General features: G+C 36.7%; 1 protein-coding gene across 2 annotated transcripts in view; it reads right to left on the bottom strand.

Moving 5' to 3' along the window:
- Positions 1-1,196: 1,196 nt before the first annotated feature.
- rock1 (Rho-associated, coiled-coil containing protein kinase 1) overlaps positions 1,197-14,048 on the bottom strand; it is a 105,207-nt gene continuing 92,355 nt past the window's right edge. Inside the window, exons 32-33 of one of the 2 annotated variants that reach the window (XM_048163647.1) lie at positions 10,358-10,565; positions 1,197-2,683 (exon numbers count right to left, since the gene is read on the bottom strand). In XM_048163647.1, coding sequence (XP_048019604.1) covers positions 2,680-2,683; positions 10,358-10,565 — 212 coding nt within the window. In that variant the 3' untranslated portion in view covers positions 1,197-2,679. Of the gene's footprint in view, positions 5,136-10,357; positions 10,566-14,048 lie in introns of both variants that reach the window. The other variant, XM_048163646.1, reaches the window with a different exon arrangement.

The raw sequence follows: 14,048 nt of genomic DNA, 5'->3' as shown, positions 1-14,048 counted from the left end.
CCCCCTCCCCTCCATTTGAGAAGCACCCTGTATTTGCTGTCACTGACTGAGAAGGGAATAAGCACCAGGTGTCGGTGATTAATAGTCTGGAAAGTGGCAGTGGGGGAGCGCCTGGTGTGGGTGTGACCACAGGGATGAAGGACTAGGACAGAGCAGGGGAACACCAAGGTGGAGTAGGAGACCACGAGGGAGCCAGAGGGGCAGAAGACCTCTGGAGTGCTGGTGTTGTGCCAAATTCTGATTTTAATCTCTAATTTGTTACCTGCTTGGACAGTTTTTTTAATGCTTAGCTAACTAGCAGAAGACACTAGCCATGTTTAAGCAAAAACTATAGAATAACACAAGACATGTCGCTCGTATTGTTTTGAATGGGAGAAAGTGCAACGCACAATATGGCAAAATAAGTCCCGCCTTCTAAATAAGAGCCAATCGCCAGCTGCCGTAAGAAGCACCGGTTTCAGACGCACGCCTCAGAAATGAGGCAGAAGAGATGCTCGTTTAGGTCTGCACATGTGCATTAGCTTGATCCAGCCTAAAAAACACAGGGTTTTTTTGTCATGATTCGAGCGTTTGGCAAAAAATTTATGAGACAGTTGTTGTCAGATTTCATTGGTGATTACAAATATGAAATTTAATCGAAAGCTTGGCAAACAGCTTTGGAGAATTTGATGTTTGCCCATTCAAAGAGATAGGAGCTGCACTTGCATGCCCGAGAGGCGTTTCAAAGATGGGCGCCGAGTGAAATGACTTGTCTTAAAGGGACTTTGGTTTGAGTCACCCTTGGTTCTGCTGCACAGTACTATATGTTGGACTACTACACACAAGGCTATGAATCTGACATCTGTACATACCTTTTGGGCTAATATTGCCCACATGCCCTTGTGTTGAGCTCTGTTTTTTAACACTGTTCAGCAATTTTAATACATGCTACCACAAAGTCAAGCTACATCGACCAAACAACTGAATTCCTTGTTACAGTAGCCCCTAGGGCCAAATTTGATCAAATTTGGTGTGTCCTCAGATTGTCCTAGTGTCAAAGTGTTCCAAGTTGTTAACACTGCATTCAGAAGATATACATTAGCACAAAAACATGACTAACTTTAGCAAATGTAATTAACAGGAAAAAAAAGAAATGACACAAGATAAAAAAGTACAAGATACAAAAAGTGCAAACACACTCAGTCAATAGTCTTAGGTGATAGATAAAGATATGTTTATTGACACATATCCATCAGTGCGGCCTCCAATGCAATTTAACATGCAATACATCCACATCATAACAGATCATTGTTCCAGTGCTTATTTTACTGAACACATATGTAAAAACCATGTTGTATTATTGAGGAGGTATTCATCATTTTGATTCATTTGAGTATGTACACTGACAGAAACTGTTTTGAGGGGAAGCTGGGGATGTCAACGGTCTTCATTTATATTATATATATATATATATATATATATATATATATATATATATATATATATATATATATATATATATATATATATAAAGCAGGACATGTTGCCTTCATCATGGTTCTTCATGTAGAACTTTTGAACTTTGGTTGACGACATTGAAGACATTGAATAGATGGTCCGCTCTGTTACAAACCCTTTAGGTTCTGGTAAAAATCACACTGTAATAGATATGTTTGTTTTCATTTGTTATGATAATAGTAAAGATTTGTTTGGAGAGGAACGCAAACAGATATGGCAGTAAAATTGTTATCCAAAAGGCACTAGGTGAGCCAAACACTACTGATGTTTAGTCTTCTACAAATAAATTACAATTCAAACAGTGCAGTTACATTTGTTAACTTAATGTTTTCCTTTTTGAAACATTTATCTATGAATCAAATGTAAGGCAACACATTACAAAAAAAAAGATAAACAAAAGAATATTACAGAAACAATGTACCCAATGAACACACACACAGACACACAAAAAAAATGTCAATAGTTTCTGTGACATTTTATGTCTCCTGATGCCATTATGATGGTATCATATGGCTTGGAGCCTCCAAAAACGATAATGATGATAATGACAATTATGATAATATGCATAGACTGTAATGATCTTCCATGCTCCATAAAAACCCTTCAAAATCTCCCCTTAAAAACTCTCAGTACCCAAAACAACCAAACCCAATTCATTTTACATTTAGATTTTGAGGGATAGAATAAGGCAACCGGAGTCCATCCAACATCAAAAGACTGTCCCAAAGACCCTTTTATGGTTAATTCTCCAAATTTCCCCTTTTACCATGGTGCCAAGCTACAGTCCCAATCCCAGAGGTTTCAGAGTTCAAACAGAAATAGGCATAGGCAGGAGAACAGCCTATAGTTTCCTTCCCAAGTTGTGAAAAGATGTCAAAGCTTTCCTCTGGACAGTAGGAGACATGGTGTGGAATAAATGGAATCTAAGAAAATCCCGTGTTAAGGGGAGAAGAGAGCTAAAAAAAAAAGATGATGCCAAAAAATGTCCATGATGCCTTGCGGTAGGTAAATTCTGAATTTCAGCACCAATTACTGTCTGTTTTTTAATTCATTTGTGAAATGCATCTTTAAAAGGTTAATTACATGTTTGTTACAGATTTTTTTTTTATACTTTTTTTGTTGAGTTTTTTTTTTTTTAGAGGAAAGTACAAAAATCCCAATTTAATCCAGAGGTTCAGATGGTTAGCTGAAAGAAAGAAGAAAAGAAAATATCCAGTGTTTGAAAGAAAGTATAAATTTAGGATCATTCTCACTGAAATTCCATGTTAAACAGAACTTTTCATAGTCATAATATGATTCGCACACATCTCAATGTAAGTGAATCTAACAAAACGTCACATTTAACTGCAGAAAATAGAAAACAACATCAAAGCAGTAGTAAAAGTTACATTTTACATGAAGGAAATGAAGCCTGTAGGACAACTAAGATATTTGTATGCATTATGACATTATTTTCATGACAATTAAGGATATCTAATCTTAAAATTACATCTAACCTTAAAATTACAGCCAAAAATGTTTTAAATCTCAATGCTAATTCTTATTGTCCATTTAAATAATTTTAATTCACATTTATGTAGCACATTTATATAGTGCTTTTCACAATACATATTGTTTCAAAGCAGCACTACAGAAAATGCATGTCAACATTTTAGAGTGATCTGTTATCAGAGGTGACTGCGCAAGTTATGCAATTTCAGTAATGTAATCAAATCACACAGTTAGCTAAATTACAGTAATAAGAATAGCCAATTGTCATCATGATACAGTGGGCAGATATGTATTGCAATATAGGTCAGATTAATATAACAGCTGGTTATTGAACAATGTATAACAGTGCAGGTAGTGGTGTAGGTGTCCGGTGGACATCGGGGGTACCCACCGCCACCACCACCAATAATCTGTAATCGTGTTGTCAAAAATATCGTTATTTCGATACGTATCGATACTGAAATATCTGAAATAAATAGTGTTGATAGTTGGTGTGACAGGTCTGAATTTCACCGTGGGATTGCGCATAATTCTACTCGTGCCCGCAGATTTATGTCTTAAAGGGACAACAGCCTAATAAACATGCCGCTGTCTGTTAATATTAATCAAACAAAAGTCAAAGAGAAAATCACTTCCTGCTGTTGACTGATTAATTTGTATAACTTTAATTGTTTAATTCGGATTTAATTTTTACAATAAAGATGTTATTTTAAATTTGATTACTTTCAGTTTCTTACATGAATACTGCTGTTTTTACCGAAAAGAAAGCAGTTTATTTCATTTGTATCTTTATTCTATTGTATTTGTGCTGTTGTTAGTAATTTATGTTCTTATTTTATTTATTGCTCTTTACTTTTCTTCTTAAAATTCAGTTTACAGTGTGAAATCAAGCTACCTCATTGTAAGAACACAAATACATTGAGTGAGCAAATATTTACGTGAGGTAATTATAATGGTAATTGATCAATGTTTATATATGAATAAAAGCTTAAATTAAAATCATATAAAGTGATCTCTTCAGAAGAAATTATTGATTGCCTAGATTTTCAATGGATGGATGAACAGCAGTATTTTTTTCCCAGTGGTATTGAAAACGGTATCAAATATCAATACTTTTTAAGGTATCATATCAAAGTTAGAAATTCCAGTATCGTGACAACACTATTCTGCAATATTTGGCCTCTTTTATACCCAGAGATAGTGGTATACTTATTCTAATAAATTTTAATAAATCATCACAACATTTCTAGTAAGTTTATAACTATACAAAATGAACACCCACTCTACATTTACTGAAACTGCTCCAAGATTTTTGTCTTGAGATTTTTTTCTATGCATTCGAAACTTTGCACTTTTCCACTCAGTTTAAACACTCTTCTTGTATTCAGATGAGGTGTGGTCCATGTACTGTCTAATTGATACAGTAGCAGTTATATTGGTACTTGCTGTCAATAATGCGACAACACAAAAAAATCTTCAAAAAAACTTCATTTTCTTCAAGCAAAATATAAGTACTTCCTTTATCAGGTTTTGTCTGATCAGAGAAATTTGAAGGCAGAAAAATGACATCTATTTCCCTCTCTCTAGACATAATGGGTAGAGTTATGTTTAGTGATAAGGTTATGGGTAGGGTTAGGGTATGGTTGGACAGTCTCTGTCCTGGAGGGCCACTGTCCTGCAGAGTTTAGAGCTGGATGTCAAGCTCCACCCATTGGCTCTGCAATGAGCAGCCTCTCGAAAAGTGGCTGGTGATGAAATTTTACTCTCAATGAAAAATTATTCTAATGCAAATATGAACTCCACAATGCCAAAATGATAAAAATGGCAGAATAGAGAATAGAAATTTAAAGCCAAAACCACAGAGAGCCACTGTACAGATAAAGAAAATTCCCTTTTAGTTGTTTAAGTTTGTAAAGGAAAGAATTTGTCATTCTAGAAAACAAAAACCCACAGTAAACAGAAAAGGACAGGCCTCCAGAGAACAACTGACCACAGTTAACCTCGACCTTAAAAACTATGAATGAATGTACTAAACAAACACAGGAGTAGTCGACTACACCATTTGACATTTAAGGTGTGGAGGAGCTGTATGATGTTGTCAGCATGTACTGGATGTTGTGTCCGCATGGAGACTGGACTGCGCCCTGCTATAAGACAACAGCAAATAAACAGTCCGTCACGAGACTACCCTGCCTCTACAGCCTGGAACTTATGGCCTTCATTATCAATAATTATAGCTCTTTATATCTCAATCTCATAAAAACATGTATTTGTCACATTTCACCCCATGTGAAATATATATGTATATATATACAGTGGGGCAAAAAAGTATTTAGTCAGCCACCAATTGTGCAAGTTCTCCCACTTAAAAAGATGAGAGAGGCCTGTAATTTTCATCATGGGTACATTTCAACTATGAGAGACAAAATGAGAAAAAAAAAATCCAGAAAATCACATTGTCTGATTTTTAAAGAATTTATTTGTAAATTATGGTGGAAAATAAGTATTTGGTCAATAACAAAAGTTCATCTCAATACTTTGTTATATACCCTTTGTTGGCAATGACAGAGGTCAAACGTTTTCTGTAAGTCTCCACAAGGTTTTTACACACTGTTGCTGGTAGTTTGGCCCATTCCTCCACGCAGATCTCCTCTAGAGCAGTGATGTTTTGGGGCTGTCGCTGGGCAACACGGATTTTCAACTCCCTCCAAAGATTTTCTATGGGGTTGAGATCTGGAGACTGGCTAGGCCACTCCAGGACCTGGAAATGCTTCTTACGAAGCCACTCCTTCGTTGCCCGGGCGGTGTGTTTGGGATCATTGTCGTGCTGAAAGACCCAGCCACGTTTCATCTTCAATGCCCTTGCTGATGGAAGGAGGTTTTCACTCAAAATCTCACGATACATGGCCCCATTCATTCTTTCCTTTACACGGATCAGTCGTCCTGGTCCCTTTGCAGAAAAACAGCCCCAAAGCATGATTCCACCCCCATGCTTCACAGTAGGTATAGTGTTCTTTGGATGCAACTCAGCATTCTTTCTCCTCCAAACACGACAAGTTGAGTTTTTACCAAGAAGTTCTATTTTGGTTTCATCTGACCATAAGACATTCTCCCAGTCCTCTTCTGGATCATCCAAATGCTCTCTAGCAAACTTCAGACGGGCCCGGACATGTACTGGCTTAAGCAGGGGGACACGTCTGGCACTGCAGGATTTGAGTCCCTGGCGGCGTAGTGTGTTACTGATGGTAGCCTTTGTTACTTTGGTCCCAGCTCTCTGCAGGTCATTCACTAGGTCCCCCCGTGTGGTTCTGGGATTTTTGCTCACTGTTCTTGTGATCATTTTGACCCCACGGGGTGAGATCTTGCGTGGAGCCCCAGATCGAGGGAGATTATCAGTGGTCTTGTATGTCTTCCATTTTCGAATAATTGCTCCCACAGTTGATTTCTTCACACCAAGCTGCTTACCTATTGCAGATTCAGTCTTCCCAGCCTGGTGCAGGTCTACAATTTTGTTTCTGGTGTCCTTTGAGAGCTCTTTGGTCTTGCCCATAGTGGAGTTTGGAGTCTGACTGTTTGAGGTTGTGGACAGGTGTCTTTTGTACTGATAACGAGTTAAAACAGGTGCCATTAATACAGGTAACGAGTGGAGGACAGAGGAGCCTCTTAAAGAAGAAGTTACAGGTCTGTAAGAGCCAGAAATCTTGCTTTTTTGTAGGTGACCAAATACTTATTTTCCACCATAATTTGCAAATAATTTCTTTAAAAATCAGACAATGTCATTTTCTGGATTTTTTTTTTCTCATTTTGTCTCTCATAGTTGAAATGTACCCATGATGAAAATTACAGGCCTCTCTCATCTTTTTAAGTGGGAGAACTTGCACAATTGGTGGCTGACTAAATACTTTTTTGCCCCACTGTGTATATGTGTATATATATAATCAAGCACTTCCCTCACCCCCATTTCTCAATACCATACTGTATCTCAAGTCAAGTTTATTTATATAATGCTTTCTGAGTGGGAGGGTATGTATGTATATATGTATGTATGTATGTACAGTACAGTCCAAAAGTTTGGAACCACTAAGATTTTTAATGTTTTTAAAAGAAGTTTCGTCTGCTCACCAAGGCTACATTTATTTAATTAAAAATACAGTAAAAACAGTAATATTGTGAAATATTATTACAATTTAAAATAACTGTTTTCTATTTGAATATATTTCACAAAGTAATTTATTCCTGTGATGGCAAAGCTGAATTTTCAGCATCATTACTCCAGTCTTCAGTGTCACATGATCCTTCAGAAATCATTCTAATATGCTGATCTGCTGCTCAAGAAACATTTAATGTGTACAATTGTACAAAATATTTGTGTACAATATTTTTTTTCAGGATTATTTGATGAATAGAAAGTTCAAAAGAACAGGGTTTATCTGAAATCTAATCTTTTGTAACATTATAAATGTCTTTACTGTCACTTTTGATTGATTTAATGCATCCTTGCTGAATAAAAGTATTCATTTCTTTAATTTCTTTTCAAAAAAATAAAAATAAAAATTCTTACTGACCCCAAACTTTTGAACGGTAGTGTATAATGCTACAGAAGCTTTGTATTTCAGATAAATGCTGTTCTTTTGAACTTTCTATTCATCAAGGAATCCTGAAAAAAAAAGTACACAACTGTTTTCAACATTGAAAATAATCATAAATGTTTATTGAGCAGCAAATCAGCATATTAGAATGATTTCTGAAGGATCATGTGACACTGATGACTGGAGTAACGATGCTGAAAATTCAGCTTTGCATCACAGGAATAAATTACTTTGTCAAATATATTTAAATAGTACACAGTTATTTTAAATTGTAATAATATTTCACAATATTACTGTTTTTTTATTGTATTTTTAATTAAATAAATGCAGCCTTGGTGAGCAGACGAAACTTCTTTTAAAAACATTAAAAATCTTAGTGGTTCCAAACTTTTGGACTGTACTGTATGTATGTATATAGGGGTGGGAGGAAAATAAATAAATAAATAAAAAACACGATGCATCGCGATTCTCTCTTCAATGATTCTGGATCGATTCGGAGAATTTCAAAATCGATTCTGAGCTTATTTTTACCGTAGTTTAAAGCGTGGAGCAGAGTAAGCATTTTCAATTCATTCATATGAAAGTTGAACTTCTTCAGGCTCGCGAGTGAGAGTGAAGCTCAACTTCCATAGGAATAAACTGAATATGCTTACTCTGCTCCGCACTTTAAACTGCGGTAAAAAAATAAGCTCAGAATCGATCCAGAATCATTGAAGAGAGAATCACAATGCATCGTGGTTTTTTTTTTCCCCTCCAACCCCTAATACATACATATACACATACCCAACCACTCAGAAGAGCGCTCATGGAAGTGGCTGTGTGGTTAAATGTACTTGCATCTCAAAATGCTTTTATGACGTGAAATTAATGTAAACAGTCAGTTAGGCTAGATGTCTTAACAGACAGCCTGTAACGTAACCTATTATTATTTTCAGTAAAATCATTCTAATTAATTTTTGTTTAATAATATGTTCTTTTTTATTTTGCATTTTGAGAGGGTTTTGTAGTAATAATTAATATTTATGCAGTAATAAAGATCCATTTTTCCCATAGAAAATAATAATATATTTTTTTTATTAATTTAAATTTAAAATTTAAAATTATTTTTCAATTTATACAGCATTTCAGGTTGAAATAGAGTCTAGGCCTTTAAAACACAATTTTTTTGAAAGGTTTGAATAGAAAAGTTTTAAATCAACCCTTGACCTATTTGATTCCCATAATAAAACTGATTAAGTGTCATCCCTATATGAAGTGTCTTTAATGATATATTTAATTTAATAATTGTGATGGGTTTTACCCCTGCAGCCCGAACCGGGTTGATGCTCAGGAATGCTTCAGCATGGCCACAGTATGCAGCTTTTAACACAATCCACTCATTTAAAACTCATTAAATTATATTAACATCTACTATATAACCTTTATTATTTTGATAATAAACATCTAAACAATTACAGCTCTGTGGAAATTAATTATTTTCTCTGCGAGAGAAGTTCTGTTTAAATGCACAGATAAAAACAGCCCTCTGTCAGCAGCTATTTCATAATCTAGATCGACAAAAACACTATTAATAATTCTGATAACATGCCAGATGAGATGGATTCATTGTGTATCCCAGTGAATATTCCAGCGTGTTCCATTCTCTTCACTCTTTATTCTATTAAACCACATAAACCTTATAAAACTGTAGTTTAAAACGAATGCTTATATTTATGGGGAGTTGATAGACTGCCCCTGTCATTTATTATGTTCTCCATTTGAAAACATTAGACTTTGTACATTTATTTTGCCTTTTGTTAATATTAATGCTGTTATAAATAAAAAGGGATTGTTAAAAAAAAACTGGGACTTATTAAAGTAGCAATGTTTTTTTATTCAGGCGGTTTAGGTTTTATGCATTTTCATGCTATATTCATTACCCGTTTGTTTACCAGACCAAAGATTTTATTTAAAAAAAAGACAGTGACTGCGCTATATATTTTTATTTTTTGCACTTTTTCAGACTCTGTTTATTGATGCAGAAGTGTTTTGTTTTGTATGCAAGGAGGGAGTGAAATTGCAGAAATTACAGTATTTAAAAAGTGTTAAATAAAACGGTTTGTTCAGTTCAGTGCTGTTATTAATGTCAAAACAGAAATAAACCATTAAATAAATATCGATTCTGTATATCGGTTATCAGGCACATTAACACAAATAATTAGTATTGAATTGGTTATAAAAAAAAAAATCTATATTGGTCGATCTCTATAATAGACAGATATATTTTGACATATTAGTTGGGTTGTCTAATTTGTTTACACATAACTGATTTTTTTTTTTTACATAATCCTGCGTCATACAAGCATTCCGAAAAACAAAGTTTTTTAAACGTTTACAAGTTACGCATATGACACGGGTGTTCTTCATTCAGCGAGTTTTGTGTATAATAGGACATAGGAATTATCACTACAAAATGGAACACCAGAGTCTGTCAGTACTGCAGAAAGACGGTATTGACGGTATATACTGTTTTTTTTTTTTGCCATCACTACATTACAGTAATGAGAAATTGGGAAAATTGTGCTTAAATTGTCTTTACTGTCTTAAAGACAAACATTTTATTATTTCATTTTTTTGAAAAAAAAAAAAAAAAATGAAATAATATGTGAAATATGACCTGCTATCAAATCTAGAGAAAATGCTTTCTGGTTAAAACACTATACTACACTGAAAATCCTATTCTCTGCTCCAAATGCATAATGTGATTTAAGATTAGTGTGACACTGTATGGTTTTAGTTACCTTGGCTTGCCCGGCAAGTTTTTGGGGTTCTTGCGGAAGGACTGGTTTGCTACGGAGCGAGTGGACATTGTGCGTGGGGATGCCCTTGAGAAGGTAGAAGGAGGAGTCTTGGGAATCTTCTTGCCGAGATGACCAATCCATTTCTTCTGCTCATCTTGGGACAAGGCCAGAAGCAGCATGTCTCTAGCTGTTGTCACATCATAATTAACTGTGGGACAAGAACAAAATGAGTGTTGCTGTGAGATGCTTTGTCATTAGCTATTTTCACACATACAGTCTTTGCTGTAGATTTTATGTAACTTTCTGATTACAGGTCATGTGCAAACCGGACCTGTTACCTACATTTTTTAAAATCAGCATTTACCAGTAAAATTCACTGTCAATCAAACAATCAAACGTGGTGGAACAAAGAAGTGCAACAGGCAGAAGGGGCAAACAATTTCAACCGCCTCGTGAAGTTCAACCCAAGATATCAGCCATCTTGAAAATCATGAAAAACATCACTGCCATCACACCCAATCAGTGTGGCTTCATCAAAGGATGTGGAACTATTGACCCAATTCACGCCACCTGGTCGCTGACGGAGAAGCATCAGGAGAAGAACAAGATGGTGCACATGGCATTCCTGGACCTGGATTAGGCATTTGATTGAGATCCACGCAACCTTATCTGACGAGGACTGCAATCTCATGACGTCCCCTGAGGTGTATGTGAGTGTGGTCCAATTTCTTTACCGTAATGTCACAAGCATGGTTTGGGATGCCCAGTTCACCACCTTTCAACATCAACTGACAGTGGGTCACCAAGGCTCAGCACTCTCACTCCTTCTGTTCATCCTTTGAATAGACATGGTGACAACTGACCTGCAATTACCACACACCTGGACACTCTTGTACGCAGAAAGTGCTTTTTCAGATCTGCTCTGCGCTTTAACATTAAATGGCTTAGTGTAAACAGAATGCAGCTAAACATTCAAAAGATTGAGTACCTGGAGTTCAGCCCCCAAACTGATGGCACCATCAACATCGATGGACTGAATGTGAAGATCATCACTTAGTTTAAATACCTAAGCAGAATTGTTGAAGCATCGCTTAAGTGGAGACAGGTGAAAATCTATAAGACTGTAGTGCATTCAGTGGCCCTTTATGGGGCAGAGTGCTGGCCCACAACAAAGAAGCACGAGCAAGTCCTTCACACCAAGGATATGAATATGCTCCAGGGTAGGGCTGCACAATTAATCGAATTTCTAATCGCGATTACGATTACGGATGCCACGATTTCGTAATCGTTCAAAGGCACGATTACAGGAAAAAATATCCACTTACATTATTCTGCTGGCCCTATTTTAACGATCTAAACGCAAAGTGTAAAGCGCACGGCGCAGGTGCACTCAGGGCGTGTCCAAATCCACTTTTGCTATTTTAACGACGGAAAAACGGTCCGTGCGCCGGGCGCATTTTTGAAATGGGTTGTCCCTATTCTCTTAATGAGTAATGGGCGTAACGTTCAATAAACCAATCAGAGTGTCATCTCCCATTCCCTTTAAGAGCGAGATGCGCTCGCGCCATGGCGGATTGCTATTTACATGGCGTACACGCGATGAGTCAGTTAATATATATGTGTGTGTATTGGCACGATTGTTCAATTAATTTGCCAATTTCGTTCATCATTATAAGTAGTAATAGGCTGAATTGAAAATAGGTAGCCTAATTCTAATACACGCAATGACTATTCATCATTACATTTTTATATTTATGTAGTCTACACAATAATATTCTTTTACACTGTAATCCTTTTGTTTTTAATATTTGGCATGTTTGTGTGATGCGCATCCCTGTGTGTAATAAGCAAAGTCAACGCGCACTGTGGACGCGCCCAGAGACGCAGTTTCTACCAACGCGCTCTAACAAAAAAAATATTGCCCCATTGACTTTTGACTTTAGACTTTAGACCAGGTTTGAGTTGGTCTATGGCGCAGTCTATTTTCAGCTCCTTAAAATAGCAATGCGCGGGCAATGCGCCTGAACACACCTCTTTTTTAGACCAGCACGCCCATGGGCGCACTAACTGGCGCAAATGCATTTAAGGATTTAAGGACGTGGCGCTGAACGGGAAAACGCGAACGGCGCCGGACTCAAATTAGCAAACAAACTTGCGCTGCGCCTTGCGTAGCATTGCGCCGGGTGTATTATAGGGCCCTGCGTGTTTAAGAGGTGTGTTATGAGCATGTCACATTGTGAGAGGCGAATCACGACTACTTCAGAGTGTAAAAGGTCTAACCCAGCGCAAGAAGAGCTACCACATAGGTGTACACTGATATGTCGAACGCACACGAAACACCAGGGGGGAAAAATCGAAACACCTGGACCCGCCATTTTCAAAAAGCCGTGCACACAGCCTAGTGCTGTCAAAAATATCTATATTTCGATATGTATCGATACTGAAATATCAGAAAGGATACCAATACTCCTTTCTGGAGTATCGATACACCGATACCAGCTGCGCGTTCTTGCTCTCCTCTCTGACAGCGAGTTGAGACGCACGCGCCTCTTCTCATTCAATCGTCTCATGCTCTCCGGTTTGATAGTGTTGGTGTGACCGGGTCTGAATTTCGGCGCGGGATTGCGCATAATTGTATTAATTCCCGAAGATTTCGCGCTCACACGAAGCGCAGACACATAATAAAGCCGCCTTTGACATACAAGCGCCAAAATAAGATCTTTTTCGCGGATTATTAATGTTAAAATACATACACTCAGAAACAATATCACAATGCCCATCATGGTGAGTATTAACGTAAAACAGTTCAGGAAGAATGTGTCTGTCATATCTTAAAGGGACAGTAGCCGAATAAACATGCCGCTCTCTATGTTTTTAATGTTAATCAAACAACAAAAGACAAAGAAAAAAATCACTTACTGCTCTTGACTGATTAACTTCTGTAACTTTAATTGATTAATCTGTATTTAATTTTTACAATGAAGATTATTCAATGCTATTTTACATTTGATTACTTTGTTTCTTTATTCAGTTTCTTACCAGGGGCCGTATTCACAAAACATTTTATCTTACCACTAAGAGTTCTCCTAAATAGCAGTAAAAGTTCTTAGCTAAGAGTTTTCTCTTAAAACCTATTCACAAAGCTGCTGAGACAAACTTCTACTAAGGAATAGAGAGAAGTCTAGCTAAGAGTAAGGGCGGGGTTGACCTCGTTGCTATGGAGTATACACACAGTGATTGGCTGATGAGGGAGGAGTCAGCGATTTAATCATAGAAATATTGTAGAATGAGGCATCATGTTTCCATATTAAAATAAAGGTTTTAAAATACAAATGTTGCCCTATTCAAATAAATATTTTTTAATAAAAATGTTGCCATAGTCAAAATAAAATGTTGCCATAAAGGTTTTAAAATGTAGGCTAAGTGTCACTAATTAAACTAGTATATACGGTTAATTGTCCTCCTCTTGGGTGTCTGCATCTCAAGAGATTGCAGAATTCAAACGACAAATTATGTTTTATAAACAAAGTTTGGGAGAAACACATTCAAACAGTTTTTCTAATCAGCTCGAGAGGAGGAATATATACACAGATGAGAGCTGACTCGCCTATAGTTACTTCGACAGTTTTCTGCATCCCTCCGCCACCCCACTCCTCACTCTCGGCTGGGGATACGGAGATAACTTTGGGTT

This window comes from Megalobrama amblycephala, linkage group LG17 (assembly GCF_018812025.1).
Source record: "Megalobrama amblycephala isolate DHTTF-2021 linkage group LG17, ASM1881202v1, whole genome shotgun sequence".
NCBI classification, from domain to species: Eukaryota; Metazoa; Chordata; class Actinopteri; order Cypriniformes; family Xenocyprididae; genus Megalobrama; species Megalobrama amblycephala.
The sequence above is the reverse complement of the archived record's forward strand: the minus strand, read 5'-3'. Positions and strand labels throughout refer to the sequence as shown.